General features: G+C 42.5%; 1 protein-coding gene across 1 annotated transcript; it reads left to right on the forward strand.

Annotated features, from left to right (window-relative positions):
- The first annotated feature begins 254 nt into the window (after positions 1 to 254).
- On the forward strand, positions 255 to 7,095 carry LOC141220303 (uncharacterized). Its single transcript, XM_073666256.1, has 8 exons — positions 255 to 385; positions 3,156 to 3,162; positions 4,025 to 4,174; positions 4,304 to 4,483; positions 4,567 to 4,690; positions 4,774 to 4,871; positions 5,070 to 5,160; positions 5,528 to 7,095. Exons 1-8 carry the CDS (start codon positions 255 to 257, stop codon positions 6,727 to 6,729), a joined length of 1,983 nt encoding a protein of 660 aa, XP_073522357.1. The 3' UTR covers positions 6,730 to 7,095.
- Positions 7,096 to 27,050: the final 19,955 nt, after the last annotated feature.

Here is a 27,050-nt window from a genome sequence, read left to right on the forward strand (position 1 = left end):
AATAAAATGGAAAAAAAACAGTTTGTCAGGACACTGGCCCTTTAAAGCCGAAGGCAGGGCGCGCGCATGCAGGGTTCTTACCTGACCCGCTGCGTTGACGCACATCAAGATGAACGCGGGATGCAGCGATGAGAGGGCGCTCTGCTCTGACAGGCCGCGCGCCGACGTCACATTGCAGTAACATTACATGGTCGCTGGCCCATCAGAGGCCTCACTTGTCAGCTTGCGGTCTCAGATAGGACGGTGGCCTTTCAATGTTCTTGCTATGTGACATAAGAACGCGGCCTGTCAGAGCAGAGCGCCCTGTCACAGCTGCAGCCGGCGGCCAGTTTAATGACCGCAGCAACTATGAAGCAGCAAGAGGACACCAGGGGAGCGTAGGAAGGTAAGAAGTATTTTTTTTTTTTTTATCCCCCCCACATTCTGTGATTAGACAGGGTAGAGGATATGGGGTCTGACAGATGGGCTCAAGATGAGGACAACAAAGCAGCCCAGGATGGGCTACTAGGTGGAGGGGCCCAGGATCTGGGACATTATTAAATAACATTATTAAATAAAGGGGCTCAGTGTGGGGACACTATTAAAGGGAACCTGTCATGTGAGTTGGAGCATGTAAACTGCCCACTGCAATATTCATCACTAACACGCTTTTTGAATTAATATCGGTGCTATAATCTTTAGTAAAAAAAAAAAATCACTTTATATGCTTACTTACTTGTTTAGTCATATGGGTGTTCCTTTCTTTATTCAGTCCGACTTGCGCAACCCACTCAATTTGAATTGTCCCCGGTTTTCGCCGACGTCACATGATTTGGCTTGTTGTGGTCCCGCGCTTGCGCACTGTATGCTGTCATCCACGCTTGTGCAATGTGTATTGTAAAGCCACGTGTCGCCGCGATGATCGGTTCTCGCGCATGCACAGTGACAAGCGGCTCCCGTGCATGCATGTATACTATATATACAGGAGCTCTGTATATAGTGTCAGTGTACAGGTAATGCAGTGATCAACAGTGACATTATATACAGGAGCTCTGTACATAGTGTAATGTCACCAGTCACCGTATTACCTGTACACTGACACTATATACAGAGCTCCTGTGTATAATGTCACCAGTGGTAATATTAGTGTTATCAGTATTGTAGTATTCGGTCACTATGTTGTAGTAATATGTGGTCTGGTCATGGTGTGACAGTATTTCTCTCTTGTATGTGATATTATTTGATCACTATGTGGTCTGGTTGTGGTGTCTGTGGCAGTTTTTGACCCTTGTATGTGGTATTATTAGGTTACTATGGGGTGGTAATGTGTGGTCTGGTCATGGTGTGGCGGTATTTATCCCCTGTAATTGGTATTATTAGGTCACTATGTGGTGGTAATATGTGGCCTGGTCATGGCGTGGTGGTATTTCTCCCTTGTATGTGGTATTATTGGTCTTGGTGTAGTGGATTGTTCTGTGTATGGAGGTAATTTATTCTCTCTGATATCAATAAGGGAAAGATTGTTGATTTCCAATAGAGATTAAGGGGATTAAGTTAATAAAGGATTCGTTATCTTAGACGAAAAGGATTTAAGCAAACAATTGTCTATACTAGAGAGGAAGCTACAGTGTCACCAAACTGGAACACTAGGTCTCCTACGGAGAGATGAAAATGCAGTGATAAAGCAAGGAGTGCGTTGTCCGCATCAAATGGACTTTGAGTGTACTAGTGAGGAGTCGTACCAATGCACCTCAGCCAGTGAGGTCCTCAGAAATCAACTGGGAGCTGAGAGTAGCTCTGAGGGGCCATAGTGACACATCTTGACCCTTATGGTCCCCACAGGGCATGTTGGGCCTTCCCATAATAATTTGTTGGACTGTTGTAGCTTGTAACAAAAGTTATATACTTCTACATGTAACCGGAAAGTTCCTGGCTGTGCATAATGCTGAAGAAGCATTCATAAAGTGTTGTGCCTGCTATATGATGTATTACTTCTCATCAAGTTCTTGTTAAGAAAAGAAAAGTTTATTTTCAGACTTTGGTCTCCCTCATTCATCTCCATACCATCTGCTCCGGGTCTGCCCAGTACAACGGCAGCATGCCAATTGCAGAGTTGGGGGATATGACTCCGCAATATATATATATAATTTTATACATTTTTGTCCTTTTGAGGTTGCGGGGCTCAATTTCAGCTATTGCTGTGGGATTTGTGATTTCTATCTGCGCCACTGTGTATAGGATAATAGAGTATAGTAAAATTGTTATGGACGTGACTTAACTAACATTGTGGTAACATACATAACATACTGGGAAAACAGACTCACTGTCTGTTTTCCGTGTAGTAATGGATATTTCTTGTTGCTAAAACTGAGATTTTTTTTTTTTCACTTTAAAAAAAGATTTAAACAGCTCTCATTACTGCGATCATACAACATACAGGCTCTGATTGCTCCGGTGATGCACTGTACTACTGTAGTGCCGTGTATTATCACTGCCTGTCACTGTAATACTAACGGCCCCATACACATGAGATAAGTGTTGGCTGAACAGTTATTTGGCAGACGGCTATCTCTCCAGACTCCCCCATACACACAAATATTCCAGCTTTCCTGTGGTCTGTATGAGAGAGTCGCCTCCAGACTCCACTAGTGGAGGATTATCTACAGGAAGAAGAAACAGATTATCCTCTGAAATTCAGGATGCCAGATCCTTCTCTGCCCTGACATCATCTGTCAGGAGGCCCCCAAATACGTTATATAGTCCAGGGTTCCCCAACTCCAGTCCTCAAGGCCCACCAACAGGTCATGTTTTCAGGATTTCCTTAGTATTGCACAGGTGATAATTCCATCATCAGCACAGGCAATAGTTACATCACCTGTGCAATACTAAGGAAATCCTGAAAACATGACCTGTTGGTGGGCCTTGAGGACTGGAGTTGGGGAACCCTGATATAGTCGACCAAAAACCCCCGAAATCACTACTTTCATGCAACTTTAGTCTGTGTATGAAGGCGTTAAAAGGTAACTTATTGAACGCTACCTCTGGCCCGATCTAATAGACCTTCATACATTGCAGGCCCAGACACCATTATTAGGCATTTGAGTATTGTAGTAACTAGCCAGCCACATACTATCGAGTACTTGGGCATTCAGCTAAACTCTGTCAAACTTCCTTAGATGCGATGTTTGCTTTTGAAAGCAGCAAGTGGTTAAATTGCCAGGGTTTTTGTTGTAGCCGCACCTGTGCCATCCCTGTGGTGTACATCTATGTTCTGGTGCCCAAAAGAGTTAATTTCTTTTTTAAAAACAACAAGTGTTTAAGGTGTTAAAAAAGAAAATGTGTCTTGCGCTTTTGCGTATCTTTTTCTTTTTACAAGAATTGTTAGTGCAATTTTCTTTTGAAACATTTTAATATCTGCTTTTTTCTGGTGTTTTTCTTGTAATATAGGAAAGCCTAAGGCCAGACATAAACCCCATAAAACACTGTACATGGAGACTTTGGTATCAAATAATTTCTGTCTGCGGTGTTTGTGCAAACAAAAAAGTTTTTTATAAAAGCCTCAAACTTCTGTGTGTGAATCAGTCATGAGATCTAACGTGATTACAGTCCGGGAAAGACGGCAAAAATTCCTATAGACGGACGGTGCTGATGTAGACAGTGACGGACTCTGACCAAATATGTTTCTAGAGCCGTAGTAAAAGATGAAGATGTCGTCCTCATCATGAAGTAGTTATTTCTCATGTCACGTGTAATGAATATCCCCTGCAGTATTACTAATGCTGATTCCAGTGTCTGTAAATGAGACGAGAATTAACGTTATGGAAGATGAGTCTATGAGAAACGTATTCAGCTACAGACTCCGAGGAAGAAACTGCTTGTTGTCTGTGGCCTAAAATATATAGGTTTTATTAGTAGATGTAAAGAAGAAAACTACTGTAAAATAATATATCTCCTCATATGTTTCCCCTTATTACTTACCTCCAGTAATTGTATTATTATACGTGATTTTTTTGATGTTACATCTGCTGATTTTCTTCTCATTTAGGTCTCTACAATATCAGATCCTCTCAGTGAAGATCTTCTATATAATGGAATTTTCCTTATGGAATCATCAAAGATCGAGATGGACAGAGACGAGATGGCGGAGAGGATATTACACCTCACCCTAGAGATCCTTTTCCGGGTTACTGGAGAGGTGAGAGATTCTGATGACGTCACATTACATCATTCTTATCTATGGGAATAACAGATGGACAGAACAGGAGAGGTGAGGACTCTGGAAATGTCTGTAGTGAGATTTATTAATGTGTCTCTCCATAACCAGGATTACACAGTAGTGAAGAAGACCTCTAGTGAGCGCTGTCAGGACCCTGTGTCTGAGGGATGGGGAAGACCCCCGAGCCCAATCACAGGACCTCCACCTCGCCCCCTGATACATGAGGACATCAATGACCAGAAGATCCTAGAACTCGCCTACAAGATGATTGAGCTGCTGACTGGAGAGGTGACACTGCTGGGAATGCTGGGACATTATACAGTAACGCTATGAAGAGATTGAGGGGATGACTGTATCATTGTATGTGTCAGGTTCCTATAAGATGTCAGGATGTCGCTGTCTATTTCTCCATGGAGGAGTGGGAGTATTTAGAAGGACACAAAGATCTGTACAAGGACATCATGATGGAGGTTCCCCAGCCCCTCATATCACCAGGTAATAGACAGGACTAAATACACACGGCCTATAATTATCTGTATGTAAAGAATGAATTCAGTCCCTATATGTGTTTCCTCCAGATCTATCCAGTAAGAGGACAACACCAGAGAGATGTCCCCGTCCTCTTCTTCCACAGGACTGTAAACAAGAAGATCTCAGTGTTCCTCAGGATCATCAGGTAGATGGAGAGAAGGTGTCATGAGATCTCCCCTATGATGTGTAGACGGCTGTGAAGGTCTTGTGCTCAGTCTTGTTTTATCCACCAGTATTATACGTTTTATACTTGTGTAATGAGATTGGTGGAGATGGCAGGATTAGAGCTGATCATAGATGTGACTTCTCCATCTGTCTGTGACTTTTACAATATTTGTTTTAGGGTGAAGATCTGACCCACATTAATACTACAGAGACATATGTGAGGGGGGATGAGCAGTGTAAAGAGGAGATTCCTACATATGACTACCCAGGTGAGTAGTAACCACTAAATGCAGAGAAGTCACAGATTCTTCTCAGTCACCGGCTGTGGCTGCTTTATCGGTCGTGTATTCCCGGCCGTATCACAATCATGTGATCACCATTTTGCCTCTAGACCACAACATTCTCCTCCACCCAAAACTGTTAAAACGACTTTAGGTATTGAAGCCCTTCTCTAGAACTTACAACCTAGAGGATCCATCTACCAACTGAAATTAGAAGATTACTGTGATCTGTCATTGCCTTGGTGAATAATTTAATATTTTTGCCATTTTTATGGACAGCTTGGATATAATGTTCAAAAATATAAAATTCAAGGATATTTTATTAAAAAATAATAATTTGTTTTATTCTTGGCAGATAATTTTACCAGGAGATCAGAGGGAACGCTGACATCTTCAATTTTTAAAACAGATGATCTAGAGATCCCACAGGATACAATTGAAGTGAATGCCATTACTCCAGATTTACCATCATCCCATCACAACAAAGATTTGTCATTTGATTCTTTAAAACAGCTCCTGTCTTCTGATTTTTTATTGACTACCACGGAAAATCTGAGTCACAAAAGAGGCATTAAAAAACGAACTGCTCCTAACGCAAAGAAGCCATTTTCACTTTCAGAATATGGAAAAAGTTTTCCTCTCGAAAAGTCTTTTCTTCAAAAAATGTACACAGCAGAGAATAGAATTTCCTGCTTCAAGTGTGGGAAATGTTTTAACCAGAAATCACTTCTTGTTAGACACCAGAGAAGACACACAGAGGAGAAGCCATTTTCATGCTCAGAATGTGGGAAATGTTTTACAAAGAAATCACTTCTTGTTAGACACCAGAGACGTCACACAGGGGAAAAGCCATTTTCATGTTCAGAATGTGGGAAATGTTTTACATGGAAATCACTTCTTGTTACACACCAGAGAAGTCACACAGGGGAGAAGCCATTTTCATGTTCAGAATGTGGGAAATGTTTTTTATGGAAATCACTTCTTGTTAGACACCAGAGAAGTCACACAGGGGAAAAGCCTTTTTCATGTTCAGAATGTGGGAAATGTTTTACAAGGAAATCGCTTCTTGTTACACACCAGAGAAGTCACACAGGGGAGAAGCCTTTTTCATGTTCAGAATGTGGGAAATGTTTTAACCGCAAAGCGCATCTTCATAGCCACCAAAGGTTACACACAGGGGAGAAGCCTTTTTCATGTTCAGAATGTGGAAAATGTTTTAGCCATAAATCAGATTTTGTTAGTCACCAGAGAAATCACACAGGGAAGAAGCCTTTTTCTTGTTCAGAATGTGAAAAATATTTTAGCCGTAAATCTGAATTTGTTAGTCACCAGAGAACTCACATAGGGGAGAAGCCATTTTCCTGTTCAGAATGTGGTAAATGTTTTGGCTCGAAAGCAAATCTTGATAGCCACCAGAGAATCCATACTGGGGAGAAGCCTTTTTCATGTTCAGAATGTGGGAAATGTTTTTTACGAAAATCACTTCTTGTTAGACAGCAGAGAAGTCACACAGGGGAGAAGCCATTTTCATATTCAGAATGTGGGAACTTTTTCTAGATAAATCAACTCTTGTTAATCATCAGAGAATTCACACAGGGGAGAAGCTTTTTTCATGTTCAGAATGTGGGAAATGTTTTAACCGGAAAGCCCATCTTGATAGCCACCAGAGAACCCACACAGGGGAGAAGCTTTTTTCCTGTTCAGAATGTGAAAAATATTTTATGACGAAATCATCTCTTCTTAGACACCAAAGAATTCACATAGGGGAGAAGCCTTTTTCATGTTCTTAATTGTGGAAAATGTTTTACTTGGAAATGAACTCTTGCTAAACATCAGAGAAGTCACACATTGTAAAAACCTTTCATGTTCAGAATGTTGGAAATTTTCTAACCGAAGATTATATCTTCTTAAAGGAGTTGACTACTACTAGGACCTCCCCTTGTCATTCCTCATGTTTGGACTCATTAAAATAAAAACACTCATACTCTCCTCCCGTTCCAGCGCCTTTCCAGCGGTGTCGCGACTCACGTTCCTGGGGCTCACATAAGGTTGTTACATCACACTAGCCATGCTCATAATCAGTTTAATTTACTGTCATTATATCTGGGCTGTGGTTACGTCATACTGTATAGGGAGCTGTGAGGGACATTATACTGGTAGTTGTAGGGTACATCATACTGTATAAGGGTCTGTGGGTGACATTATACTGGAGGCTGTGGGGACATCACACTTGTTTTGGGGCTAAAGGGGACACTATACTGGCGACTGTGGTGAAATCATAGTGTATAGTGGGCTATGGGGGAAATTATACTGGGTACTGTGGGGACATCATACTGTATGGGGGGCTGTGGGTACATCATACTGTATAGGAGTCTGAGGTGACCAAACTGCATAGAGGGCTGTGAGGGACATTATATTGGGGTTTGTGGTGACCATACTGTTGGGCACCTTAGATTGACAGTCGATCTGTAACTGAAAAGTCATCATGACGTTTGAACAAGGTTGAGATGAAGAGAAAGTGAACGACTCAAACAAAGAAAATGTCCCTTTATACGGTACTTGGATGTAAGTTTTTATTTGTGATACTGCCTGCATCTCATCCGTACTGTGATTTCGTAAGGGCCGCAATCTGATAATGGCTGGAAACATCAACTCCCAGTATCTTTTTACCATTGATAATGACATACTGGGAGTTGTTGGTTCATGTGCTACAAATGCATATGGCTCTGACCTGACATTAGAAATAATTGCTATACTAAGCTTGGTTCATTTATTCAAGTACTTTTGGTGGTTTTGATGCTGTATTCATGTTCTGGTGATTTATTCATGTACTGATGATGGTACTGGTTTTGTATTTATTTACTGTTGACGGTATTGGTGCTGAATTCATATACTAATAGTGGTTCTAGTGATATATTCATGAATTGATGATTCTAGGGACCTATTTATTTACTTAGTGTGGTTCTTGTACCATATTCATATATTATTGATGGGTCTGGAGAAGTGTTGGTCGAGCATGTATTCTTAATCCTTTCGGCGTGCACGCTCGGGTGCTCGCCGGGTATATGAGGCTAGCTCGGCATCTATGTTAGTGTCGCCGCATCTGCATGTGTCACAGCTGATAAACAGCTGTGACACATGCAGGGATTGCCTATCACCTGTGACACATGCAGCCACGGTGACATTAACATAGAGGCCGAGCGCGCCGCAAATACTCGACGAGCATCCGAGCGTGCACGCCGAAAGGGTTAACAATTAGTGATGATCGAGCGTGCTCATTGCTCAAGATTTACGAGCATGGAAAAACAGGCATTCCTCACATGTATTAAAGCTGTCGAAACAGTCGCAAATCATGTTCACGGAGCGACGAAAACATAAAGCCCGAACACGCTGAAGATAATAGGTGCTCGCCCGAGCATGCTCGTAAATCTCGAGCAACGAGCATGCTCGATCATCACTATTAACAATACATGCTCGATCAACACTAGTCTGGAGTTCTATTTATATACTAATGATGATTTTGGCTTCATATTCATGTACTGATGATGGTTCTTGTGATGAATGCATCACTAGAACACCATTAGTACATGAATATAGTAGCAGAACACCCAACCCTACATAACTATGTCACCAACACCACCATCAGAACAAGAATATGTCAACAGAACCACCATATGTACATGAATGTCACCAGAAACCCGATCAGTACAGGAATATGGGACCAAAAACATCAGTTTCATTGCAAGCTGTATTTTTTGCATAATTGAAACCAAGTGGCCTCCATTATGGGGTAGTAATAAGGTAACACCAGCTCACCTGAGCAATGACGTCCTGAAGCATAGGTGCGATGAACCATTCGCAGTAGTTCCACAGCATAAGGAGAAAGGATTACCAGCTTCCTGAATAGTTCAAAAAATAGGTTTCTTTATTGTGAAAAAAGCTCTTTAAAAACAGATTCCATAGTCACATAGTGTAGCCAGGGCAACGCGTTTCGAACGCTAAAGATGCGCTCTTTGTCAAGACTGGCTTGCAAATGGCATACCCATGGTATATAAACCATTGTTCACCAATCGCATACAAAATGGAAGTCACACGATCCATAAATTTGAATACAAAAATATAAAACCAATTTGCAGAGTATATGCATAATAAAAACAATCACATGGCAAAGAAGAAATCACATATGCATAGAAAAGTTACTCGCTATAATGGAACAGTAGTTCCCTCCGTAAATTTAGTCCATTTGGTTGGCAAGTGTTCAGATGATACATCCAAAATGCTTCTCGATCAAGTAGGCGTCTCCTATTATCCCTGCCTCGAGGATCAAAGGTAAGTTTTTCAATGCCAAAGACCTGAAATGAGGATGTCTCTCTATTATGCTGCTCAATAAAATGTCTGGAGGCGCAAGAAATGTTATGATTAGTGACATTAAAAATATCAGAAAGATGTTCTGCCACTCGCTGTTTTAATTTTCTTATGGTGCATCCCACATATAACAGATCACAGCTGGCACATCTTATGATGTAAACCACAGAATTACTGTATTATCAGATAGCTTTTTATATTGTGTGTTTCACTGGAATCAGCATTAGTGAAGTTTTTAGTGATTTTTACATAGCGACAGATGCAGCATCTGGTGTAACCACACTTGTAAAACCCTTTACAATTAAGCCAGGTATGCCGTTTTTGTCGATTATTTGGGCGACTAGATGCCAACAGCCCCCCTATTGTTTGCGTTTTTTTTGCCACCACCAAAACTCCAGAATCAAGAATTTTAGATAATACAGTATCCTCATATAAAATAGGGAGATGTTTCAGTATTATATTTTTAATCAGTTGAAATTGTGAACTATATCTAAAGGAAATAACATTTCGATTTTTATGTGCTGTAATATCATTCCGATTAATCCTTGCCCTAGACAGATCAATCAGATCCAGTCTATTTTTACTGTCCACAATTTTTTCTGCTCTCTTTAAAGACCAATCCGGATAACCCCTAGATTTCAATTTATTTTTACACCTGATGAATTCTTCATCCAATTTGTTGGCATTGTTACAGTTACGTTTGATTCTTGTCAGTTCCCCCACAGGTATAGCTTTTATAGTATGGCGCGGATGTCCGCTTTTGGCATGTAGAATGGTATTCCCAGATATGGGTTTGGAAAATGTGGAAGTAGTGATGGAACCGTCAAGAATCTCCAATTTTAGATCAAGAAATGATATACACTTAGAATCAGAGGTGTAAGTGAAAGAAAGATTAAATTCATTGTTATTTAAATACTTAATGAATTCTGGTATGGCAGACACATCCCCACTCCAAATAAAGATCAAATCATCGATGTATCTGCCATACCAGAAAACATCACCAGCCCATGGATTAGCGAAGGTGTACAATGCAACATATTCCCAATGGGACATTACCATATTTGCTAGCGATGGAGAATAGCTAGATCTCATGGATACTCCTCTACATTGGAGATAAAATTCCTGATTGTACATAAAAAAATGATTAGTCATAAGTAGTGTTGAGCGATACCTTCCGATATCAGGAAATATTGTATCGGATTGGATCGGACCGATACTCAAAAAGTATCGGATATCGCCGATTCCGATACCGGAAACCAATGCAAGTCAATGGGACACTAATATCGGAGTGAAAATAAACCCATTCTTTCCTTGTAGGTTAATTCTACATGAAGTAAAACAACTAAGAATAATGTAGAATGTATATGCGAAAAGCCGGCAATTCATCAGCGGCATACACCGGTACCCGACAATTTACAACAGAAAGAATAGAGCTTCACACATAGATTAGATAGATAGAAACATGTCAGTCACATATATATGAAGTACAGTGACAGTGTTGCTTACTGTACTTGTCATTTAGTGTAAAGGATTTGTTAAAAAAAATAATAGTGTTTTCATGCACCGTTTCTTTAAAAAAGCCGGCCGGCAATTCAGCAGCGGTACCCCACAATTTAGAACAGAAAGAATAGAGCTTCACACATAGATTAGATAGATAGAAACATGTCAGTCACATATATATGAAGTACAGTGACAGTGTTGCTTACTGTACTTGTCATTTAGTGTAAAGGATTTATTTAAAAAAATAATAGTGTTTTCATGCACCGTCTCTTTAAGAAAGCCGGCCGGCAATTCAGCATCTGTACCCGACAATTTAGAATAGAAGGAATAGAGAATCATACATAGATTAGATAGATAGAAACATGTCAGTCACATATATATGAAGTACAGTGACAGTGTTGATTACTGTACTTGTCATTTAATGTTAAAATAAAGGATTTATTTAAAAAAAAAATTGGCGTGGGGTTCCCCTTAATTTTAGTCTCTAGCGGAGGTTAAGCAGACAGCTGGGGCAGATGTTTGAAGCCTGGGAAGGGGGTAATACCCACGGAGCTTCCCAGGCTACTAATATCAGCCCCCAGCTGAATACCTAGCCTTTACTAGCTATTAAAATGGGGGACCCCCCCAAAAAAATGACGTGGGGTCCCCCCTAATTTAATAGCTAGCAAAGGCTAGGCAGACAGCTGGGGGCTGATATTAATAGCCCAGGAAGGGTGCCATGAATATTGGCCCCCTCTCAGGCTAGAAACACCAGCCGTCAGCCGCCCCAGAAATGGCGCATCCATAGGATGCGCCAACTCTGGCACTTAGCCTCGCTCTTCCCACTGCCCTGTAGCGGTGGCAGTGGGGTAATAGGGCTAGGGTTGATGTCAGCTTATAATGCCAGCTGACATCAAGCCCAGGTTAGTAATGGAGAGGCGTCTATAAGACACCCCATTACTAACCCCATAGTCAAAGTTAAAAAAAAAACACAAACACCCAGAATAAAGTCCTTTAATTGAAATAAACACACAATTCTTTATTGTTCTAAATTAAACCATACTTACCATCACGCCCATTCCAGCTGAAGCCAACGATCTCCTGCAATAAAAGAAAAATAATAAAGCAACCTCATCCTTACCTTTCGATGGTTCCCAGGACAGCTCCAGCTCTGCTACATCGAGATGACAGGCTGGACCGCAGCAGAACGCTGCCATCCAGCCTGTCATCCCGCGGACACTGAGAAGCGCAGGCATGCTTGTGCTCCTCAGTGTCTCTCTGTGACGGCATCCAGATGAGCCGACAATGAACTCGGCTCACCTCATGCACGTCACTGACAGCGTGGGAGAATTCTCCTGCACTCAGCGCTTCAGCGTGAGAATTTTCCCACGCTGTCAGTGACGTGCATGAGGTGAGGTCATGTCCAATGAACTCAGCTCACCTCATGCACGTCACTGACAGCGTGGGAGAATTCTCACGCTGAAGCGCTGAGTGCAGGAGAATTCTCCCACGCTGTCAGTGACGTGCATGAAGTGAGCCGAGTTCATTGGACATGACCTCACCTCATGCACGTCACTGACAGCGTGGGAAAATTCTCCTGCACTCAGCGCTTCAGCGTGAGAATTTTCCCACGCTGTCAGTGACGTGCATGAGGTGAGCCGAGTTCATTGGACATGACCTCGGCTCATCTGGATGCCGTCACAGAGAGACACTGAGGAGCGCAAGCATGCCTGCGCTTCTCAGTGTCTGCGGGATGACAGGCTGGATGGCAGCGTTCTGCTGCGGTCCAGCCTGTCATCTCGATGTAGCAGAGCTGAAGCTGTCGTGGGAATCATGGAAAGGTAAGGATGAGGTTGGTTTATTATTTTTCTTTTATTGCAGGAGATCGTTGGCTTCTGCTGGAATGGGCGTGATGGTAAGTATAGTTTAATTTAGAACAATAAAGAATTGTGTCTTTATTTCAATTAAAGGACTTTTTTCTGGGTGTTGTGTTTTTTTTAAATACTGTACTAGAAATTCATGGTGGTCATGTCTAATATTGGCGTGACCCCATGAATTTCGGGCTTAGGGCCAGCTGATAATGCCAAGCTGGCCTTAACCCCTTTATTACCCAGTGAGCCACCGCACCAGGGCCCTGGATGAGTTGGGTACAGCGCCAGAAGATGGCGCTTCTATGAACGCGCCATTTTCCGGGGCGGCTGCGGACTGCAATTTGCAGCGGGTGGGGCCCAGAAAGCTTGGGTCTCCCTGCGCTGCAGATTCCAGCCCCCAGCTGCCTATTTGTACCTGGCTGGACACAAAAATAGGGCGAAGCTCCATGTATTTTTTTTTTTAATTATTTCATGAAATTCATGAAATAATTAAGAAAAAAAGGGCTTCCCTATATTGTTGTGTCCGGCCAGGTACAAATAGGCAGCTGGTGGTTGGGGGCAGCCCGTTCCTGCCTGCTGTACCTGGCTGGACCCAAATATAGTGCGAAGCTCCACGTCAATTTTTTTTTAATTATTTCATGAAATAATTTTTTAAAAAAAGGGCTTCCCTATATTGTTGTGTCCGGCCAGGTACAAATAGGCAGCTGGTGGTTGGGGGCAGCCCGTTCCTGCCTGCTGTACCTGGCTGGACACAAATATAGGGCGAAGCCCCACATCAATTTTTTTTTAATTATTTCATGAATTTCCTGAAATAATTAAAAAAAAATTGATGTGGGGCTTCGCATTATATTTGTGTCCAGCCAGGTACAGCAGGCAGGAACGGGCTGCCCCCAACCACCAGCTGCCTATTTGTACCTGGCCGGACACAACAATATAGGGAAGCCCTTTTTTTCTTTATTATTTCATGAATTTCATGAAATAATTTAAAAAAAAAAATACGTGGGGCTTCTCCCTATTTTTGTGTCCAGCCAGGTATAACTAGGCAGCTGAGGGATGGAATCTGCAGCGCAGGGAGGCCCAAGCTTTCTGGGCCCCCACCGCTGCGAATTGCAGTCTGCAGCCACCCCGGAAAATGATGCGTTCATAGAAGCTGGATGCTGTACCTGGCTGGCATACAAAAATATAGCAAAGCCCACGTCAAAATTTTTGGGAAAAATTAATTCAAAAATAAATAATAATTTAGGGACGGCATCTTTATTAACTCCTCAAATGTCATTTAGTGTTAAAATAAAGGATTTATTTAAAAAAAAATTGGCGTGGGATCCCCCATAATTTTAGTCTCTAGCGGAGGTTAAGCAGCTGGGGCAGATGTTTGAAGCCTGGGAAGGGGGTAATACCCACGGAGCTTCCCAGACTACTAATATCAGCCCCCAGCTGAATACCTAGCCTTTACTAGCTATTAAAATGGGGGACCCCCCAAAAAAAATGATGTGGGGTCCCCCCTATTTTAATAGCTAGCAAAGGCTAGGCAGACAGCTGGGGGCTGATATTAATAGCCCAGGAAGGGTGCCATGAATATTGTACCCCTCCCAGGCTAGAAACACCAGCCGTCAGCCGCCCCAGAAATGGCGCATCCATAGGATGCGCCAACTCTGGCACTTAGCCTCGCTCTTCCACGCTGCCCTGGTGCGGTGGCAGGGGGTAATAGGGCTGGGGTTCATGTCAGCGCCAGCTGCCATGAAGCCCAGGTTAGTAATGATTGGCGTCTATAAGACACCCCCATTACTAACCTACAAAGTGTTAAAAAGAAAAAACACACTACACCCAGAAAAAAAATAATTTATTTGAAATAAAACACACCATTTTATTTAATTCTTAGTTTACTAAAAAAAAATAGTTACCTGTCCACGTTCCTGCGCTGATCTCCCATGCACAGCTGTCACATCTGGAGATGGTGACAGCTGTGCATGGCTGCTGTAAGCTCACACTGCCGGGAACACGACCGCTCCCGGCAGCAGGAGCCACTGACTGAGGTCACCGGAGTGCATTCAGGCAGCGCAGCTCCGGAGACCTCCTTTACGGCACTGCTGTACCGTGGGAATTTCTCACGATACAGCAGGGCCGTAAAGGAGCTGACCGGAGCAGCGCTGCCTGAACTCCGGTGAACCCCCTTATGCAATGACGGGGCTGCTTTACGGCCCCGTCATTCTAGCGGCGGCAGCGGTTCAGAGCGGTCACATTCTATGTGGCTGCTCTGAACTGGAGATCATCGTGGGACACTCGTGGACTACTACGGAGGGGTAAGGATAAGGTTGTGGTTTATTATTTTATATTTTATTACAGGAGATTGATGGCTTCGGGGAATTAGGTGTCTAGGTGAGTATAGGTGTAGTTTTTTATTTTTTACTTTATTTTAGGTGGCGATCGGCGGGGACAGGTAATGTATGAACTAATTTATTGTAGGTAACCACTGGCCACCAATGACATGTATTTAAAATTTATTGGGGACACAGTAGGGCAATTTAAATAACAGGATCAGGCTGATGGGAACTACTGCTCCCATCGAGCTGATCCTGCTGGCACGAGTGGACGGGGGACAGACATAGGCCGATGGGAGTAGTAGTGTCACATCGGCCTATGTCTGCCTGCACGCACACACACGCAGACATCGCACAGACATCGCACAGACACCGCATACACTCGCAGACATCGCACAGACACCGCACACACCCGCAGACACCGCACAGACACCCCACACACCGCGCACACCCGCACAGACACCCACACACACCAATCATGACCGGTCTGGGAGGTGAGGCTGACCTGTGCGACCGTGGGAAAGTTCATGTGAGTTCATGCAATGCAGTGAAGCATGAACTCACATGAACCCTCCGAGGGCACCGCGGCGACTTCAAATGAACAGCTGATCGGCATCACCTGATACCTCAGCTGTTCATTTGAAATAACCGGCGGGAAAGCGCAGCACAGAACGGGAAAGCCGGCGGTGAAGTCTTTTCACTGCCGGCTTCCCCGCCCGGGTCCTTCGCTCCCCGCTCCTTGGTGCTGCGCTCCCCGCCCGGTCCTAACTTACGATCGGGATGGGAGGTAGCGAGGGGAGCGGAGGATCGGGGTGGGAGGCTGCGGGGAAGCAGTATGGGGCTGTGTGATTGTTTAAAAGCTGGCGGCTTTTTACCGCCCGCCGGCTTTTAAACAATCAGGAGAATTCTCCCACGCTGGGATGGCATTCTGATGACAGGATGGATCGCAGCTGAGCGCTGCCATCCAGCTTGTCATCCTTCAGAGACACTGCAGAGCGCAGGCATTATGGGAACTTCCGATTCCGGTATTCGATATTGTAAAAGTATCGGAATTAAGTATCGGAATTCCGATACCGCGAATATCGGCCGATACCCGATATTTCAGTATCGGAATGCTCAACACTAGTAACCAGTGTAATGACTGGCACAAGGTGGAGGCATCAGTGAAGCGGCTGGACAGAAATACGACCCTGGCTGCCGCATTCAGGACAGATTGGAGAGGGGAAATTTTGGTAAGAGGGAGACCGATCAGAAGAGAGTTGAAGTAGTCCAGTTGAGAGTGAATAAGAGCGACAGTAAGAGTCTTAACAGTTTCAAAAGTGAGAAAAGATCGGATTCTGGAGATGTTTTTAAGATGCAGGTGACAAGAGCGAGTGAGTGATCGGATATAGGGAGTAAAGGAGAGGTTAGTGTCGAATATGACCCCAAGGCAGCGGGCGTGCTGCTTGAGAGTTATGGTTGAACCCTCCAAGGTAATTTCGATGTTAGGTAGAGTTAGGTTAGTAGAGGGGGAAAACACCAGAAGTTCAGTTTTGGAGAGATTCAGTTTAAGATAGAGGGAGGACATTATGTTAGACACAGCAGACAAACAATCCTTGGTATTTTGTATTAGGGTAGGGGTGATGTCAGGGGAAGAAGTGTATAATTGGGTGTCGTCAGCATAGAGATGATACTGGAACCCAAATCACCTAACTCTGGGTTAAGTTGTCTCTCTGTTTCCGGATAAATAGACCCCATGTCATGATACACTCAGGTGGGACAATGTTGACTGTACTGAAAGTTTTGCTCCGATCCTACACCTATTCCAACACATTTGGTTACCTTACTTTCTGTTACCTCAGCGAAAACCCTTCAAGAGAATAGATGTGGAATCAGACTGTACATTAGCAGAATAATTGGCTAAGATAACAACACTCAAATAAGTCTCTACCCCTAATTTTTTCTCAGGAGAACTGCTACCGAAACCTGAGGTTGTGAAACGTGCTGACTGGGTCCTTGTGAAGGTGATAAAGAAGAAACACTGGCACCAGCCTAAGTGGGAAGGTCCTTACCAAGTCCTATTGACCACTCCCACTGCTGTCAAAATTGCTGAACGTACATCACGGATACATCTGTCCCACTATTAAAAGGGTTGACGGAAGTCTAGGGAAAGTTAGGCAGGGAACAAACCCAGTCTGCTGAAGCATAAACCCGGCTACAAAGGGGGGTTCTCCAAAAGGGAGAGTTCATCTCAAACCGGTGAAGACACCCACTTCCCTTTTCCCGGTGGACGGAGACAGGGTAGGCAGTAGAAGAAAAAAAAGATGTACTAGGGACAGTTATTTTGGGAATCCTACACATAGTTATGGGAAATTGGAAGGTAATAGATCCAGCAGGGTGGGAAAGTCCAGAGGGTTGGAGAGGTTTTGGATTTAATAATTTAAATCTCACTTTTGAAGTAGGTCAGACTGTCACCTTTTTGATGGACTTGTGCCTGTTATATAAAGGACGTGAAGATGGAGAACAAGCTGCCAAACTAACTGGGTCAGAAAAATATGTTTGTGTTATAAACCAAAATAACAGGGGAGTCCGAATGTTTACTAGTTGGTCCCTTGCTGGATGGACAACCAAGACTATGGGTATAAAATTTATGGCCACACAGATTTGAAATCCAGGTTCCTCATTAGGAAAAAATAAACTTCCCGTTGCACAAAAAGGATGATTGTAGCAAAATTAGTATTAATCTTAAAAAAAACCTAAGATGAGAGACCAAAGGTTATATGGTATTGGATCTGATGCATCAGGAACAGACCCAATAGGACATTTCTACATAGAAGTTCAGAATAATACCAAAACACGCCCCAAGGAAAGTATGTCAGAAAGAACCATAATGAAGTCCATGGATCCCACAGTTGGGTTCACTAACTTAATCTATGAAGATAAACTAGCTCTAGAGACAATCTATGAGGAGAAAATGAATGGTTAGAATTGCTTAGATATACTGCAAAAAGCCTTAACAAACTAAACTGTGTAGCTTGAGCAACAGCCAGACCACAGCTAGGTACTGTCCCTTTTCCCCTACGTGATCAGGAAGACCCAGAAGGGTTACAGTACATAATTAAACTATATGGAAAACTCCCTGTCCCCTCAGATAAGGAAAGAAAATGCAAAACATTATCACTTTTATTTCCCCCACTTAAAAAAAACAGATATCCAACAACAGGTGATTGCTTATCCTGGTAACTATACTTGTTTCAGTCTTCCTGGGAACGGACATGACGAACTCCAGGACGACTTTTGTAGAGAACTAATCAATGTTTCCCACAACACCAACTACTCAGTCATATGGTCAAAACGGACCACCCTGAGAGAAGACATATGGTGGTCATGTGGTGACAAAAGAATACCAGCCAGATTGCCGTATGGTTCTAAAAGGGATTGTGCGGTTATCCAGCTAGTCATGCCCTTCCACCTATTGTCAACAGGAACATGGTCAAAGGTATGTGGTGGGAGTAGACAGAAGCGTGACACCCCCCCGAGAATCCTTAGATTTTAGTGTATACATAGATGACATTGGAGTTCCCAGAGGAGTGCCCAACGAATACAAGCCTAGGAACCAGGTAGCAGCTGGGTGGGAGTCCATCATATGGTGGGTGACAATAAATAAAAATGTAGACTGGATAAACTACATATACTACAACCAACAGAGATTTGTTAATTACACTCGAGATGTAGCTAAAGGGATAGCTGAGCAGCTAGGACCAACTTCCCTCATGGCTTGGCAGAACAGAATGGCATTAGGCATCCTCTTAGCAGAAAGAGAAGATGTATGTAGTATGTTGGAGGATTTTGTTGCAATTTCATCCCTAATAATCCTACAGCTCCTGATGGTAGCATCACCAATGCCCTTGATGGACTGACTGCCCTATCTAATAAACTGGCTGAGAACTCTGGATATGTTGACAATTTTACTTCCTGGATTGAAGGATGGTTTGGGAAATGGTCTGGCCAGGTCACTTCCGCGCTGATATCTCTGGCCATTGTGGCCAGTGTACTCCCTGTTTGTGGCTGTTGTGCTATACTGTGCATTAGAGGACTCGCCCAAAGACTTATTGACTCTGCCATAACAAAGACTATGTATGGAGGAATGGAGACTATGGAACCTGATGATAATGATTCTGAACATTATACCTTCCCCGAAAATAACCAAGACTCTGAAATCCGATGGGTCCTGTGAAAACCGTAATAAGAGAACAAAAGCCCTGATGGGTACAGAGATGTGATATTGAAATTTACAAAAGGGGGGAATGTTATAATCATTTTTGTAATAACTATATAATGTGTGTATATATATGTGTGTATATATATATATACAGTATATATACAGTATATATAGTGTTACTGAAAGGTCCTAGAATGAGTGGAAAGTAGACAGATGTTCTCTTTGCGGTCAGAAACAACTGACTCTGAGATGTGTAGAGACACTAATCATTTCTTTGGAGAAACAGGATGCTTAGAATATAATCTATAGTCGGCTGCAAGAATTCATTTCCGTTGCCTCTTATCTGATTTTGCATTATATATATACTAGAAATAGGCCGGATGCTATTGCATGGGGAGTGCGGTGAAATGAACCTCTGTGTGCCCTTAGTGGTGCTAACAGGAGCAGTGGCCATGTGTCACACCATTTGCGCTTTCCATCATCCCTGTTCTATATCATCCTTCCGCATTTGTGTCTTGTATTTGTTGCATCATTTGACGTCGTTCACACCTGTGCACTGTCTCTTCCTTGTTGTGTGCTGTAGTTTGGGATCTGGTGTTGTGTTTCTTGAGTGATGGTCACTATGTGGTGTCTCCTGTGTGCGGGTTTACACTATATGGTCTCTTGGAAGCTGTTGTGACTAGAATTGGATGTGGTCCATTGTTTTGTGTAGTTTGATGTGTGTGTGATTGTCCGTTTCCAAGGTGGAGCAAAAAAACAGAAAGGAAGTGAAAGGATCCAATTTATTATCATGTCACAAATAATGGCAAAGCTTCATACTTTACATAATAGGAACAGAAAGACAATCCATAGAAATGTTATTAGATTCTATTTTTATGTATTAGATAGATAGATGGAACTATGAAACTTCAAAGACATACTGATAGGATGTTTAGATTGTGAGCCCCAATGGGGACAGTGCTGCAAATGTATGTAAAGCACTATGGAATTAATAGTGCTATATAAATGAATCAATATTATTATATGATATAAATATATTATTTATGTGTATATGGTGAAACTATGTAAGTATGTATCTATAATGTCTCCTCAATCTATATATATATGATATGTCTAAGGGGTAGCGTTTCTCCTTATGGAGAGTGACACACCGGCTCTGGCACGTCAAGGTAAGGAGGCTTATTCGCCTTGCAATGCTTCTCTGGGAAATTGAATATGCAAATTGTCTCTTCAGAGAATAAGACCTCAGTCCAGAGCCTCTCACCAGCCAAATCACTTCTCATACTTTGCACTGACGAGGGCCAACAGCCCGAAACGCCGTGTCTGCAAATTGAGATTCTGATTTGGCTTTTATCCTAAGTCATATTGCACGACTCGTTAAAGGGTTGATTGTGACTTGTAGGATTGCTGCTTCCAATAGGTGGCGCTATAGAGTACGAGTCCTCTTTTTCTCTGAAGAGGCAATTTGCATATATATATATATATATATACAGTACAGACCAAAAGTTTGGACACACTTTCTCATTTAAAGATTTTTCTGTATTTTCATGACTATGAAAATTGTACATTCACACTGAAGGCATCAAAACTATGAATTAACACATGTGGAATTATATACTTAACAAAAAAGTGTGAAACAACTGAAAATATGTCTTATATTCTAGGTTCTTCAAAGTAGCCACCTTTTGCTTTGATGACTGCTTTGCACACTCTTGGCATTCTCTTGATGAGCTTCAAGAGGTAGTCACCGGAAATGGTCTTCCAACAATCTTGAAGGAGTTCCCAGAGATGCTTAGCACTTGTTGGCCCTTTTGACCTCACTTTGCGGTCCAGCTCACCCCAAACCATCTCGATTGGGTTCAGGTCTGGTGACTGTGGAGGCCAGGTCATCTGGCGTAGCACCCCATCACTTTCCTTCTTGGTCAAATAGCCCTTACACAGCCTGGAGGTGTGTTTGAGGTCATTGTCCTGTTGAAAAATAAATGATGGTCCAACTAAACGCAAACCGGATGGAATAGCATGCTGCTGCAAGATGCTGTGGTAGCCATGCTGGTTCAGTATGCCTTCAATTTTGAATTAATTCCCAACAGTGTCACCAGCAAGGCACCCCCACACCATCACACCTCCTCCTCCATGCTTCACGGTGGGAACCAGGCATGTAGAGTCCATCCGTTCACCTTTTCTGCGTCGCACAAAGACACGGTGGTTGGAACCAAAGATCTCATATTTGGACTCATCAGACCAAAGCACAGATTTCCACTGGTCTAATGTCCATTCCTTGTGTTCTTTAGTCCAAACAAGTCTCTTCTGCTTATTGCCTGTCCTTAGCAGTGGTTTCCTAGCAGCTATTTTACCATGAAGGCCTGCTGCACAAAGTCTCCTCTTAACAGTTGTTGTAGAGATGTGTCTGCTGCTATAACTCTGTGTGGCATTGAACTGGTCTCTAATCTGAGCTGCTGTTAACCTGCGATTTCTGAGGCTGGTGACTCGGATAAACTTATCCTCAGAAGCAGAGGTGACTCTTGGTCTTCCTTTCCTGGGGCGGTCCTCACGTGAGCCAGTTTCTTTGTAGCGCTTGATGGTTTTTGCAACTGCACTTGGGGACACATTCAAAGTTTGCCCAATTTCTCGGACTGACTGACCTTCATTTCTTAAAGTAATGATGGCCACTCGATTTTCTTTACTTAGAATTTGTAATATGGCAAGATAAAAGCAGCTAACAGTCTATCAGCTGTGTATCCATCTGACTTTTGCACAACACAACTGATGGTCCCAACCCCATTTACAGTCATATGAAAAAGTTTGGGCACCCCTATTAATCTTAAGCTTAATGTTTTATAAAAATTGGTGCTTTTGCAACAGCTATTTCAGTTTGATATATGTAATAACTGTTGGACACAGTAATGTTTCTGCCTTGAAATGAGGTTTATTGTGCTAACAGAAAATGTGCAATCTGCATTCAAACAAAATTTGACCGGTGCATAAGTATGGGCACCCTTATCATTTTCTTGTTTTAAATACTCCTGCCTACTTTTTACTGACTTACTAAAGCACTTTTTTGGGTTTTGTAACCTCATTGAGCTTTGAACTTTATAGCCAGGTGTATGCAATCATGAGAAAAGCTACTTAAAGTGGCCACTTGCAAGTTGTTCTCCTGTTTGAATCTCCTCTGAAGAGTGGCATCATGGGCTCCTCAAAACAACTGTCAAATGATCTGAAAACAAAGATTATTCAACATAGTTGTTCAGGGGAAGGATACAAAAAGCTGTCTCAGAGATTTAACCTGTCAGTTTCCACTGTGAGGAACATAGTAAGGAAATGGAAGAACATAGGGACAGTTCTTGTTAAGGCCAGAAGTGTCAGGACAAGAAAAACATCAGAAAGGCAGAGAAGAAGAATGGTGAGATCAGTCAAGGACAATCCTCAGACCACCTCCAGAGAGCTGCAGCATCAACTTGCTGCAGATGGTGTCACTGTGCATCGGTCAACTATACAACGCACTTTGCGCAAGGAGAAGCTGTATGGGAGAGTGATGCGAAAGAAGCCGTTTCTGCAAGTACGCACAAACAGAGTCGGCTGAGGTATGCAAAAGCACATTTGAAGAAGCCTATTTCTTTTTGGAAGAAGGTCCTGTGGACTGATGAAACCAAGATTGAGTTGTTTGGTCATACAAAAAGGCGTTATGCATGGTGGCACAAAAACACAGCATTCCAAGAAAAACACTTGCTACCCACAGTAAAATTTGGTGGAGGTTCCATCATGCTTTGGGGCTGTGTGGTCAATGCCGGCACTGGGAATCTTGTTAAAGTTGAGGGACGCATGGATTCCACTCAGTATCAGCAGATTCTTGGCAATAGTGTTCAAGAATCAGTGATAAAGTTGAAGTTACGCAGTGGATGGATCTTTCAGCAAGACAATGATCCAAAACACCGCTCCAAATCTACTCAGGCATTCATGCAGAGGAACAATTACAATGTTCTGGAATGGCCATCCCAGTCCCCAGACCTGAATATCATTGAACATCTGTGGGATCATTTGAAGAGGCTGTCCATGCTCGGCGACCATCAAACTTAACTGAACTGGAATTGTTTTGTAAAGAGGAATGGTCAAAAATACCTTCATCCAGGATCCAGGAAATCATTCAAAGCTACAGGAAGCGACTAGAGGCTGTTATTTTTGCAAAAGGAGGATCTACTAAATATTAATGTCACTTTTCTGGTGAGGTGCCCATACTTATGCACCTGTCAAATTTTGTTTGAATGCAGATTGCACATTTTCTGTTAGTACAATAAACCTCATTTCAAGGCAGAAACATTACTGTATCCAACAGTTATTACATATATCAAACTGAAATAGCTGTTGCAAAAACACCAATTTTTATAAAACATTAAGCTTAAGATTAATAGGGGTGCCCAAACTTTTTCATATGACTGTATAAGGCAAGAAATCCCACTTATTAAACCTGACAGGGCACACCTGTGAAGGGAAAACCATTTCCGGTGACTACCTCTTGAAGCTCATCAAGAGAATGCTAAGAGTGTGCAAAGCAATCATCAAAGCAAAAGGTGGCTACTCTGAAGAACCTAGAATATAAGACATATTTTCAGTTGTTTCACACTTTTTTGTTAACTATATAATTCCACATGTGTTAATTCATAGTTTTGATGCCTTCAGTGTGAATGTACAATTTTCAAAGTCATGAAAATACAGAAAAATCTTTAAATGAGAAGGTGTGTCCAAACTTTTGGTCTGTACTGTATGTACTGTATGTACTAAAAATATAGAATTATTTAAAGTATATAATATCTATCATATATCTATGTATAATATATGTCTAAAATCTACAATTTTTTAAGATATAGAGATATATATGAATATATATCTATGTAGCGATGTCTCTATCCACATGAATTAGAGCCAGAGGAGGAGATATGGTGAACAGCCGTCCCACCCATCTCTTCAGCTGTTCACAAAAAACCCAGCCCAGTGAAAAGACAAATAAGTCTCTCAGCATCTTTGACACTGTAGTTACAAATATGGGTTTCCATCACCAACTGTTTAAAAGTTGATGATACATATCTCCTCTGTGATGACCTTAAATACTTCTATATATATGTATTTACAACAAAATTAATGGTGCAAAATATATGTTATCTATATACAGTACAGACCAAAAGTTTGGACACACCTTCTCATTTAAAGATTTTTCTGTATTTTCGTGACTATGAAAATTGTACATTCACACTGAAGGCATCAAAACTATGAATTAACACATGTGGAATTATATACTTAACAAAAAAGTGTGAAACAACTGAGAATATGTCTTATATTCTAGGTTCTTCAAATTAGCCACCTTATTCTTTGATGACTGCTTTGCACACTCTTTGCATTCTCTTGATGAGCTTCAAGAGGTAGTCACCGGAAATGGTTTTCACTTCACAGGTGTGCCCTGTCAGGTTTAATAAGTGGGATTTCTTGCCTTATAAATGGGGTTGGGACCATCAGTTGTGTTGTGCAGAAGTCTGGTGGATACACAGCTGATAGTCCTCCTGAATAGACTGTTAGGCTGGGTGCCCACGTAGCGTTTTTCAAGCGTTTATGCTGCGGAATTTCCGCAGCATAAACGCTTGTGAAACTCTAGGTAATCCGCACCCCATGGTCCCCAAGGGGATTCCGCATGTTCTATGCACATGCTGCGGATTTTTCCCCAGCGTTTATGCTGCGTACAAAAATCTGCAGCATGTCATTTAATTTTGCGGAAGCGCAGCGGAAGCCCCGCCATTGACTTGCATTGAGACGCATAGAATGCGCGCCTGTACATTTCTACAAGCAAATTCTATGCGTCTCTATGTGCGGATGGTACCCAGTTCTGGAGGAGAGAAGACTCTCATCCAGACCTGGGTACCATTGTACCTGTAAAAAAAAAGAATAAACTAATAAATAAAGTTTATACTCACCTTTCCGAAGGCTTCTCTGCATGCCGGCAGCGCTGAAGGACCTTCAGTGACGTCACAGTCATGTGACCGCAGGCCCTTCACCGCTCTGTCTCGCGATATGCCGGCAGCCGGGAACCAGACAGGAAGGAGCGCTGCAGCCACGCCGGGGCATCGGGGGTGAGTATAGCTTTATTTTAGTTTATTTTTACGGTTCACACTGTATAAATCCATGTTGCTGGCATGGATTTATACAGTGTGACCTAGTTCTCAAGCACTTTCCAAGTGATGCTATCGCCTGGAAAGCGCTTGTCGATCTGGATGCGGAAACGCATGTGAATCCGCATGTATTCTGCAGGAAAAAAGCATGCACAATCTGCATGCGTTTTTTCTGCCAGGGAGATGCAGAAATGCTGCAGAAATTTTCTGCTTCATTTCTGCATCGTGGGCACATAGCCTTAGAATTTGTATTATGGCAAGAAAAAAGCAGCTAAGTAAAGAAAAACGAGAGGCCATCATTACTTTAAGAAATGAAGGTCAGTCAATGCGAAAAATTGGGAAAATTTTGAAAGTGTCCCCAAGTGCAGTTGCAAAAACCATAAATCGCTACAAAGAAACTGGCTCACTTGAGGACCGCCCCAAGAAAAGAGGACCAAGAGTCACCTCTGCTTCTGAGGATAAGATTATCCGAGTCACCAGCCTCAGAAATCGCAGGTTAAGCGCAGCTCAGATTAGAGACCAGGTCAATGTCACACAGAGTTCTAGCAGCAGACACATCTCTTCAACAACTGTTAAGAGGAGACTTTGTGCAGCAGGCCTTCATGGTAAAATAGCTGCTAGGAAACCACTGCTAAGGACAGGCAACAAGCAGAAGAGACTTGTTTGGGCTAAAGAACACAAGGAATGGACATTAGACCAGTGGAAATCTGTGCTTTGGTCTGATGAGTTCAAATTTGAGATCTTTGGTTCCAACCACCGTGTCTTTGTGCGACGCAGAAAAGGTGAACGGATGGACTCTACATGCCTGGTTTCCACCGTGAAGCATGGAGGAGCAGGTGTGATGGTGTGGGGGTGCTTTGCTGGTGACACTGTTGGGGATTTATTCAAAATTGAAGGCATACTGAACCAGCATGGCTACCACAGCATCTTGCAGCGGCATGCTATTCCATCCGGTTTGCCTTTAGTTGGACCATCATTTATTTTTCAACAGGACAATGACCCCAAACACACCTCCAGGCTGTGTAAGGGCTATTTGACCAAGAAGGAGAGTGATGGGGTGCTACGCCAAATTACCTGGCCTCCACAGTCACCAGACCTGAACCCAATTGAGATGGTTTGGGGTGAGCTGGACCTCAGAGTGAAGGCAAAAGGGCCAACAAGTGCTAAGCATCTCTGGGAACTCCTTCAAGATTGTTGGAAGACCATTTCCGGTGACTACCTCTTGAAGCTCATCAAGAGAATGCCAAGAGTGTGCAAAGCAGTCATCAAAGCAAAAGGTGGCTACTTTGAAGAACCTAGAATATAAGACATATTTTCAGTTGTTTCACATTTTTTTGTTAACTATATAATTCCACATGTGTTAATTCATAGTTTTGCTGCCTTCAGTGTGAATGTACAATTTTCATAGTCATGAAAATACAGAAAAATCTTTAAATGAGAAGGTTCGTCCAAACTTTTGGTCTGTAAGTGTATATTCCATGCATTATAATCA

This window comes from Phyllobates terribilis, unplaced genomic scaffold (genome assembly GCF_046119375.1).
Source record: "Phyllobates terribilis strain yellow unplaced genomic scaffold, ASM4611937v1 Scaffold_280__1_contigs__length_2496652, whole genome shotgun sequence".
Taxonomy (NCBI): Eukaryota; Metazoa; Chordata; class Amphibia; order Anura; family Dendrobatidae; genus Phyllobates; species Phyllobates terribilis.

Coding starts and splice junctions, on each gene's coding strand:
- LOC141220303 (XM_073666256.1), top strand. CDS start 255: ATGTTCTTGCTATGTGACATAAGAACGCGGCCTGTCAGAGCAGAGCGC. Junction 4,691..4,773: donor CCAGCCCCTCATATCACCAG/GTAATAGACAGG, acceptor TGTTTCCTCCAG/ATCTATCCAGTAAGAGGACA. Junction 4,872..5,069: donor GTGTTCCTCAGGATCATCAG/GTAGATGGAGAG, acceptor TATTTGTTTTAG/GGTGAAGATCTGACCCACAT.